Genomic DNA, 11,198 nt, shown 5'->3' with positions numbered 1-11,198 from the left:
CATTCTCGACTGCGAGGTCACACAAAGAGAGACAAGAGTGGGGGTTGGTGTTAAGCGTCCACTGATCGGGGGTCCGCTCACACTTGCAACCTGCAGTATCCCTCCAATCTGCAGATGGGACTACCTCCAATCCCAATCCGGTCTGGCTGCTCCTGGAGCTCCAGCCGGAACCACCAAACGGGCCGCCTATAGGCAAAGGCCCGTGTCGGACTACGGTCCGACAATCTCAACAACAACAACAACAGGCCATCAAGTGGCCTTGGGTTAGTTACAGGGTAGTCTCATCTCTGGAGCTAGTTAAAACCAACATTGGCATACTAAAAATGCCGAGAGGCTAAAAAAATCAGCATTCCTTATCCCAGGTCATATCCAAACAAAGGAGTGGGTGAATCAACACGGCTGGACGGGTTACAGCAGCCATAGTCTTTACTCAGTAGCAACTGACTTGTCGCCCATGTTGCCCTAAAGAACCAAATTTGGAAAAAGGCTGGAAATACTATTCCAAATCCAATGCAGTCGGGCTTGGAGCCACCTGTTAAAGATAAGAAGCGAGTCTGCGTGCTGATATGCACACTTTAATAACACCAGGCGCAGCATTTATCAACACCCGTGACCGACATCAGAAAGGACTTGGCAAACATGAATGGTTAAAGAGAGGTGAGGGAAGTTAATCCTTCCCTAATATATTCATGTTCATTAGAGAGTCCTGAAGCCGCTGCATAAGGTACCAACACTATACCATCAGTGAATAGTGTCACATTTCCAATGGCAGCTCCCTTACAAAAGCGGCTTGATATTGGAAAAGTCTTAAAACCCCAATGGTCAGAGGGTCAGAGGATGGTATTTAATATTTTAAGTAAGCCAGTGTTTCTGAGGAATATTTCTCGAGACCATAGCTCTATTTTGATCCCACTACGACCTTATGTAAGCGGAGGAAAATAACATGATCAGCTCCCCAGGAGCGTGAACCAACACCCATTGGACTCCCAGTGTATGGTAACATAAGAGATCGAAGACGGGAAGTCTACGTGTAAGTTAATTTCTTATCACAAGCAAAGAAAGTGCATCTCACCCAGTCACTAAATCCGGTGACTGTCCAGGACCCAGATGGACGTCTTGTAAACGATATAAGTTCATGGTGGGAGAAAAATGGAAAACATAATCTTTGCCGAGTGGAATACCAGTCTAACGACAGCTAAAGATAGCGCTCTGCCGCCGACCTTCGAAAAACAGCGAAAGATACTGAGAGGTCTTCCATGTAAATGATATTCGTAACGTCAGGGGTAAGAGCACCCAAGAAACATACTATCGGTGGGAAACGACTCAATCAAGTGTGTCATCCTCCTCGTAACCAAGGCCAATGGAGTTTCGTAAGGATCCCATACCTTCTAGCAGCCTTCTAACGGCTCGAGATAGAGTTATATACAGTAGTGCCGCTTAGAGACAAAGGTCGGATAAATCGACGGGTGGACCCTCCATAAACCAGACTCTGATTCAGAACAAAAACATCTTTGCATATACCATCTTCTCAAGCAGCTTATTCAGGCACCAATTCAAATCTATAAAATGATAATTCAACACATCACAGTTGTCCTTCCCTGGATTACAAAACATCAACACTTGCCACTTTCCAACCATATGGAAGGACACCCTCACGTCATATTCTGTTGGAACTAATAAGCTCAATGTTTCTATTTTCATCAAAGACAGGGCGTTACAACGATTATGGAACATCATCTGTGCCAATGTTACATATAATTTGCACCCCACTGCTTTTCCACTACCCAGTCATACGAGGCGACAGAAGTAACGTTGTATATAATATAGAGATCCACGTATCCCATTTATTTATTTTTTATGTAAAAAGGTCAGGATTGTATATAACTTTAGGTTAGGTTAGGTTAGGTTAGGTGTATAATAATGAGTGAGGGAGAACAAATAATTCAAAGGGAGTGTATATTATACGTATACTTATGATTGGGGAGTAGACATTGTGGGGGAGCGCATATTAAATGATGTTGTGCCACTGCACGAATTTACTGTAAGGCGGCCCAGAAAATCCCTTATGACTAAGTGGAGATTGTAAGTTCCTTCCCCCACTCCAGGTCACTGACGAGTGGTCAAGAAATCGATTCCTCTGTACGGCGGAGAAGGTCAGGTGGAGGGCCTTCAACTCTCCGGAAAATTGTGACGATCTGATCCACCACAAAACTGCAGACTCGGCCATATTATCCCCAGTCTTCTTCAGGACAGGTGAACGACAGGGTGAAAACTCTTTAGGATAAGAGGTTTTTAGAAGTCGTTGTCGACACAAATAACGACCACAACCTTTGCCGAAAGTCTTTCAACAGCTGGCAATATAGAATTCAAGCATGCTGAAACTCGACCATGCAATGATCAACATTTATGTTGCAATTCCTAAGTGTACGCAACTTTCACACTTGTCTATCCCTTAGAACAGTAAGCTGACCAATATAGGATGAGTCGCCTCGTAAGCGAGCCATCTGTTCGTGGAATTGATTTCAGGCCTGGCTGTGGTATTGTCGCCAACCTGTTCAACAGCCACAGCTCCTCCATGGCAATTGATATCTCGCTCATGTCTGTGAGTGACCCGGACCCAGTCTGCCCTGTCCAAGCCTAGTACTACCTGGGGTCACGTGAACAAGGTAAACCTTCAGCTAGGCGAAGAATAATTGGAAAATGGTCATTACCATGCAGGTCATCGACCACTTCCCAGTCCCCCACTTCCTTCAATGTTCCAATGTTGTTCTTCTTGTCATCAATTTACTCTTTAATCCATCGATCCATCTCTTGTGCGGGCGTCCGATAGGTCGTGGTCCCCGTGGTGTCCAATTCAACCTTCTTTTGCCTAGTCTCCCTTACCCCATTCGCTGAACATGCTCATACCATCTTCATTTGCCCCTTTCAATGTCATTTTAAACTGGTGTTACATTTAAGGCTCTGGTTTTCTGATTCTTTGTTATACATAATCTGGTCACTCTTCCAATAAACCTGAGTACTCTTATTTCAACAACTTGTAGTTGAAATTCTGTTTTAGTTATGAGTGACCAAGCCTCAGACACATATGTTAGAATGGGTCTTACAGGTAGTAGGCAACTATCAAACAGGGAGGTATTACCGCCTGGGAAGATATTGGAAACATATTGTATTGTCTAATGGTAGACCCTGCTGCCATATGGCATCACAAAAATTTTGACCAAGTTCCTCATTTACACACACTTGCAGGGTCTCTTACTTTAACAACACAACATATATATTTTCTCACTCCTGGTCTGTTTTATTTTTCCTTTCTGTATGTATGTATTTTTATGGTATAATTTGTTTCTTCATTTTGTGTTTATATTCGCCCCCCCCCCCCCTGCCCCGATGTGAGTCGGTGAGCTGTGCCCGGGTCGGCGGATCCCCATTAAAGAATTCTTGTCTGTACTGATAAGATACAGCATACTTATATTAATATTATATTTACTAATTATGTTGTGGAGTTCAAGTTGCTGTATATTTTCTTCATTAAAGATTACTCTTAGGTTGTTACGTGATTCTGCTTATTAATTTTTTTAAAAAGATGTTGCATTCCTCTTTATTTCTACTTGTATTCAAAACTTCTGTTTTTGATTTGTTAATTTTCAAACCCTTTTCATTATTATTATTTTATCCCCTATTTATATACTGAAACAGTTAAACTGAAACAAGCATGAATATTTTTCTAAATGCATTGTTTTAGCCAAGTTATGTGCCAAATACATAATCTTGTAATTACCTATGTGTGAAGCATAAGTACTCTGTGTATGCTGAATACATGTGCAGCAGCTTCTCAGTTCAACTTGGCTCTACAAACCCCTTTAGCATAATCCTCGTCCATCAAACCAACGAGGGAACGGTAAACAAAGACGCGCAGACGCCGTAAAGAACTAAAGGGTTCATCTTGAAGCCAGAAGCGGTTGCCAAGTACTACCTCACAGCTGAGTGCAGAACGGAGTACCACAAAAGTTGAGGGCCATGATAGGTCAAGACAGTTCAAAACTGTCTCACCAGACTTGCGTGGACCAAGGATGAAGAAAGACGAAAGAGATGTCGAGTCCTTTGTGGAACTGGTGTAAAACAACTGGCTTAACCCAATGTCTACAGAAGAGTCTAACTTGACAGTTGTATCAAAATAAGGGCAGTACTAGACTTTTAAGCAGACAAAGTGACAAAGCTGAAGTTGATGACATTCTTCAATGTCACCACAAAGAGAGGCCATGGAAAGAAAGCACAAGGTGCCAAATGACCATGGTTGCTGAGAGTAGAAAGTTGCACATAAGGGATGTGCTGGCCCACCCACTGGTCCTCTACAATAGGCACTGGCAAACGCTGATGGCTCTCTACGGAAGACCAACACGGCTTCACTTGCCACAGAGCTGGGGAAGAGTGTTTTCCCTGCAGAAGACAACCCCATGCCGTCAACCTGCATCATTGATGGGATGAATCTGGTGCAGAAGATGAACGGCAACAACAAAACATTCGCAAAGCTGGCAGAATCTGCCTTGCACCTGGTCTTGAACGAGGGAGCATGCAGTCAAAGGACTGATGTGGTTTTTGACGTCTATCGTGAGACGTCAATCAAAGATGCTAGGATATGTAAGCGAAGAGCTGGAAGCAAAAACCGCCAGTACAATAATATTGCTAGAGGGCACAACTTCCTTCAGTGGAGAAAGTTCCAGTGCAGTTCTGGCGACAAGACCAGCCTCATCAAATTTCTGGTAGAGCAGTGGAAACTACCAATCCAAAGAAAAAAACTGGATAGCAAGACACTGTATTTTACCTGTGAAGAAGCCTGCTTCAGGATGACAGAATATGACTGCGCGGATGTCACCTACAGTATTTACAGTCCACACAAGAAGAATCTGACGCACGTCTGGTGCTGCATGCATTGCGTGCCGCATATTCCGTCTCGAAAGCAGAAGTCACAGCTGGGGACACTGATGTCATGGTCCTCTGCCTTGGCTTCCCTAAGGACATCCCGTGCCCCATTTCCCTGAAGCGTGGAACACAAAACCGCACACGCTTTGTCGACACCAGCAAACTAGGAAGTGCAAAAGGACAGCTTGGTAGGGTTACCATGCCTTTACAAGCTGTGCCACCGTGAGCGCCTTAGCTGGTAATGGGAAGCTGGGCGCCCTGCACCTGCTGAAGAAGGACATAGCATTCAAGAAGACTTTCAGCCAACTTGGCCAGTTATGGGATGTTTCCCCAGAACTGTTTAAGAAGGTCCAGCAGTTCATTTGTCGCATGTATGCTGCAGGTAACAACACCAATATGGTGAAGGAACTGTGTTACCACGTCTTCTGTACCAAACGGGAAGTTGAGTCCAGTCACCTTCCACCATGCAGAGTCATCCTTCTGTACCAGACCCTACCCAGAACGGGTGGACGACAGATGGTGATGACAAGCTAACCACCCACTGGATGCGCATTGCGCACGCCACCCGCACCAGATATTATGGTTTGGGAATTTTTATACTGTAAGTGCGTGCATTCCTGCAAACTGCCAAACTGGTACCTCCCTTGCCAATGAGCTAAAATGCACAGACCTTCGCAAGCTACAGACAATGTTCTAAACAGAAGCAAGAGGAAGAATCTGCTTTTGAATTCGGAAACTATGATGATGACAGAGATGTGGGGCCCAGCAATGAACGATAAATGTTGTTATTCTTTGATGACTGCTCAGCATACTTTTGTGTATTAAACTGTATTATGCTTTATTGTGAAATCTATTTTGCTGTATTGTATACTGTATTGTAGTAGTTATTGATTTGCTGTATTGTATTGATTGTATTGTATTGATTATGTTGGATTGTAAGATTATGATGTATTAAATTCAAATTGTATTTCCCGTATTAAGATTACTCTACAATTATTCAAGTCTATTTTGTAAAAAAAAGAAGACATTGGCTTTAAATAATTAGTAAATCTAATTACACCCTGTAAATCTAGCAACAAAACTTCTTATTCAATGCCTAATTGTTCTGTTTCCGGGATATTATTCCTGAGACTAGGAAAAAGGTCTCTTACAGCTATTTATGGGTGGGTGTTAGTTAATTAACCATCACTGAGTTATGGTAATATCACAGAGGACATAACTTAGTAGAGACGTTCATCCTGCAGGGGGTCTGGTTATTCAAGTGGTGATGAGCACTAATAAACTACCACCCTGCCGCCTCAGGTGGTTTCGGTGGGTGAAATTTTGAGTCCTTGCCCATGGACTGCATGAGCGATGACCTTGCCACTGCCCCACTAGCAGCTGCAACTCCTTACAGGCGAATGTTTTTGAGGTGACACAGAGCAGCCATTGTGGTACAAGGCTCATCAAGGCCTCAGTGGTAACCGTTGTTGGTTCTTCAGCCGTAAAGGAGATAAAATTTACATTTGTTCAGGGACTGTCTCTGTGGTTACGCAGACTAGTGCCAAGAATGAAGTCGGTTTGGTGGCACTGACGACCGGTCCTCATCGAGAATCTGCTGAAGTAGCAATTCCGACCGGTGCCAAAGCAGTAGCCGCTGAAGCGGCAGTGCCGATCAGTGCTGGCAGAGTATTTACTGAAGCGGAAACACCGTCCTCAGGTAGCACAGGGGGAGCAATTTCCAAAAGGATATCGTTAGTATGGTTGCGGTTTCTTACGTGCAGGGGTTGCTCTGCAGACGGTGGTCCAGCTGCGGGGTGGATATGTTAATGGGGATATTGAAGGAGCTGAAACTGTAAATTTTAATTTAATGGGTAGCATAGAGTGGCGAACATAGACGGTTGTATAGATTGGAACGGAGCTGACCCTCTTCCTCGATCTGATGGCCAGAACCATTCTCCCAAACTTGTAGCTTTCACATTGCTTCGAAAAGGCAGCATAGTTTACCTTGGAAGCGGCTCACCACAAGCAGTGACACTGTTTGACTGCTGACAGCAGGACAAACACCAAGTATAGTTTTCATCTTTTTTTTTCCGGCAGTTCCGACTGATGTGGACGTACTATTGACAATATTTACACCTCCCAAGATTTTCAACAAGGTTCCGGAACGCTTCGAAAATATCAGACTCTGAACCACCCCACGACCTTACTGAAGGTCCCATAACGATTATATGAAACAGATGTCTCAGAAACAGATTTGATTTCAGTACTCCGTGCGCTATTCCTTAGAGACTCATCAGATTTTTTCTGCACCTACTGTTCCCTTTCGAGCACGGGTCACCGATCACGGAGTACCTCATCTATCGGCAGTTAAAATTCCAAGACGAGACCTGTGAGCCAAAAGTTTGTCCTCGGTGGTACAAAGCTCTCATACACAAACGTCCCCCAACACGGAAATTCAACCATCCAGCTCAGGGCGGTCTTAGAAGCTACTCCTTAGGCGGGGGCGGCTGACGACCTGTAACTCCTTGTGTAGGGTCTCACCAGCAATTAGTTTGGCGTGGATGACCCTACCAGATGTCTACAGGCAGCTGTCAACATAGCATAATGGATTCTCGGAACTCTCACCACGACTAGTCGGCTACTAAGGGAGGAGGAAGGGAGGACAGACAGGAAGATTATAGGATGAATAACTAGTAATTAATAAGGACTGGCAGCATGATGGTAAGCTTATAATTACCAAGGGCAGCCAAGATGGAAGCAGACCAGAGGGTCTCCCCAGCCAATGCTGGCAGGAACAACATGGCGCCCCATCGTGGCCCATAACACTCTTGAAGAGGGTCCAGCATCGTCACGTAGGCTGCATCTCGCATCTTGCGGGCGAAGAACAGTCCACCTACAGGGGGAAAACACTGAGTAAAGAACTATCGTCCTTTTAGAAGAATATTATGTGAATAACACAATAAAGAACAATTCACTTACCGGACAAGAATACTATAAGTGATGAACAGTTACCCTCTTTGTTCTCACCCGAGGGCCTCGGGTGAGAACAAAGAGTTAAAAACTATCCACCTCACGAAAGGACATTATGTGATGTGGATGTAGAGCAGTCCACCTAACGGAAAAAATCACAGTAAAGAACTATTCTCCTACTGAGAGAACGTGAAAACTAAGTGAAGAAGAATCTACCTCCTGGGAGAGAATATCGAACGAATAACACTAATACCGTGAACATGGGTGTCGTTAGGTTATGGTAAGTGGGACACGTAACCAAAATTTTTCTGCTCTGCCCCAAACAAATCAAGATCAATGAAGTGAGACATTTAGCGTCAATCCTGTACTGGTGAGGTTTACATCTGTATATGTGAATGGTTATTATATTGCTCAGGTGGTAAGGCTATGTTAGATCTTCAGCTACCTTTATCTATCTACTGACATTTATATATGTAGTGCAACCTCTGGAAACTTTTGCAGAAAAGATCCAAAATGGAACCAAAATGGCAGAATTGTCTTGAAGGGCCCGGGCCCCAAATAATTTTAGCAGCAAGTGACGGCCCTGACGTGGAAAGAAAAAGAGTGAAGAATATCGCTTTCTTTTTGAAGTATAGAGGGCAGCACACAACACCAATAAAAAGAACACCGTAGAAAGAACAGAACACCAACAACAAGAACAATGTGTAGTGAAAAACATAGCAACAAGAAAAAAAGTTAAAGAAACGCACAATACCATGCAGAACACTATATAAGAATAGTATAGGGTAAAGAAAGGCACACCAACATAATTAACAGAGCAAAGAAAAACACACACTGGCCGTCAAACTAAGTTACACACACTTTCGCCCCGTAGGGCAGCTGCTAGTGGGTGTAAGGAATGACGCAGTGGAACTCGCACCTCATAGAATGTGCTAAGACAAGTGAGTGAAGTGGTGTTTTTTTATAAAAAAGTATTTTATATGGTAATTTTTTGGGGGGATATAACGGTAAAATAGTGTCCAAGACAATGGTAGTTATGATGAATTTACAGAGTCCTTCAAAGGTTTTGTTCTGTAACAATATCTACCATAGTGGCGAACACTAACGCTAGCATCTCACCTGTCACTTCGTCCTTCATTTATGATTTTAAGAGTGGTTTTCTTGAGGAGCGTCTTGACCCAACCAGTAATTATGGTTAAAGCGTCATCAGGCATAGGGAGTGTGCAGGCGGATTTTGCGAGGTTGTCCACATAGTCGTATTTCTGGAGGCCAATATTGGATGGGATCCATATAAATTGGATAAGGGCGTCTGTCTTCGCCCTTATGAGGCAATGCTGGATTTGTCTTACTAGATCCTGACAGATGGGATGGGGTGAGGTTTTCTATTCTAGTCCAGAACGAGAATCACTGATCACCAATCCACTCCGGTCCTCGTCCAGCAAGTAGTTGATGGCTCCCAGGATGGCCTTTAGTTAACACCTTGTTGTACTCGCCCAATTCCTGGAGGCGATGCATTGTGTCGGAGACTTATGTCATTCTGGAATAGGCCGCATAAGCGCAGCCTGCTGCACCCGTGTCTTGTACCTGATCCGTCGGTGTAGATGATGATTGAGTCCTCTGGGATGACGGTTATGACTTCACTGATCTCCTGTAGTAATGCTTGTCGTTGTAATATTGGATGGTCATCTGTCTTAGGCCCATATGCAAGATCAGCTGTGGTGTACACCATGCCGTGGTATCCCGGCAGTCGTAATACAATGGAGTGAAAATTTTGTGATTATTCAAGATGGGCCATGGTGGTACCCGACTGTCGTTTGTTGTTACTACGTCATCGTAGTGTAGTCAGGTGTACCAACTGCCGGAAGACTTGGGGGTTGGTATGCTTGCACCCTGAAAACGTTGTCAGTGGCACGAAACGTTTGCTCTTGCTACACGATTTACGAGCATAAAAAACTTGAATCCCAAGCTAAGGTGCACCTCATTTTCCTATTTTCTTGGATTATAAGCCAATTCTGGGAATAAAATGCGATCATTTACAGTGAATATAGGTAAATAAAGCCTGTGAAAACCATAAAAACGTAGGAATTGAGTGTAATATCTGTTCCTTTCTTCTTTATCCTTATTAAATCAAACAATAAAGTTATAAGTTTTTCATGAACTTGGGGTTGGGTGAGTGTAATAAAGAGAACTATGGCCTGTTCTGTGGATGAAGTCAGTAGAATGTACCAAAGTACAGTATTAGGTTTTATAATTTTGTTATGACAGTGATGAACTCACTGTACAGATGAATTGGGATAAAATCTTGAAAAAATATCACCATAACTGTTAGTTTTCTATCAAACAGGAAATTATCTTTATACCAAAATTTTTGTACAAGATATGAAAACTTGAGATAATGTTTCCTCCTTTTCTCCACCTGATTATATTAATGCAATAAATACCCTTTCAGAAAAACAAGACATGAACACTTTCCCAATGTCAGGAGTAAAAATGCATACAATATGATAAGACATGGACTAAACCAGAAGTCGGAGAAAAGTCTCTGCTGTTTAAATGGTCTTTTATTTGGAAAAATATTACATGTAAATACTGTATATGGATCCCCACCAGAGAGCCTTCATACAGTTAGTGTGCAGACATTTGTTTACAAGGCATATACTCAACTATTATGGAAATGAAGACATGTTAGGTTAGATTAGGTTCATCTTGTGAGCAAATGTCATGGAACCCATATACAGTATATATTCATGAAAATCTACTAACTAATCAGAGACTAATAATGTTAAACATAGAACAAGATGATAATTAAATGGTTTAAAAATATACTCAATACAGTCTGCAATGTTAATTGCAAATCATTCCTGCATTTTTTAATGTTTAATATAAACTGTAATAATAATAAGGATAAGAATACAATGATAATGCTTATTTCAGAATATAGCCTTTATTAAAAGTGGGATATGTTATAATATATGGGTGATCAAGAGTAAAGTATTTTAAAAGAAAAATCATCCACAAATTTCACAAATAAATTAATACGTAATATCCACGTGTGTATGCAGAGTGTAAAATAAAAAAAAATAATAATTAAGGCATACAGTATGTTATGATTTCTCCAAGTCCTTCTAAAGTAAATGGAATTGATGATATTACTATCTTTTGGCCATCCAACGAATTTAATGATTTTAAGTTGACCGATTTTTACCAGTTAAGTTAGGTTACGTTAGATTAGTTAAGTTGGGTTAGGTTAGGTTTGGTGACATTGAAATTATGTTTTTCAAATGCCAAGTAGGTGGATGACCTAAACATTTATTTTACCAAATTGA

At 42.3% G+C, this 11,198-nt stretch overlaps 1 protein-coding gene across 2 annotated transcripts in view; it reads right to left on the bottom strand.

Moving 5' to 3' along the window:
* The window catches only part of LOC121869300 (high-affinity choline transporter 1-like), a 317,712-nt gene that overhangs the window by 157,500 nt on the left and 149,014 nt on the right, over window positions 1-11,198 (bottom strand). For both annotated transcript variants that reach the window (XM_042370545.1, XM_042370547.1), the window contains exon 5: window positions 7,640-7,795. In XM_042370545.1, coding sequence (XP_042226479.1) covers window positions 7,640-7,795 — 156 coding nt within the window. The remainder of the gene's footprint in view (window positions 1-7,639; window positions 7,796-11,198) is intronic.

Source organism: Homarus americanus, unplaced genomic scaffold (genome assembly GCF_018991925.1).
Source record: "Homarus americanus isolate GMGI-L3 unplaced genomic scaffold, GMGI_Hamer_2.0 scaffold36734, whole genome shotgun sequence".
Taxonomy (NCBI): Eukaryota; Metazoa; Arthropoda; class Malacostraca; order Decapoda; family Nephropidae; genus Homarus; species Homarus americanus.
Note: the sequence above shows the minus strand (reverse complement) of the source record. Positions and strands in the feature narration are given on the sequence as shown.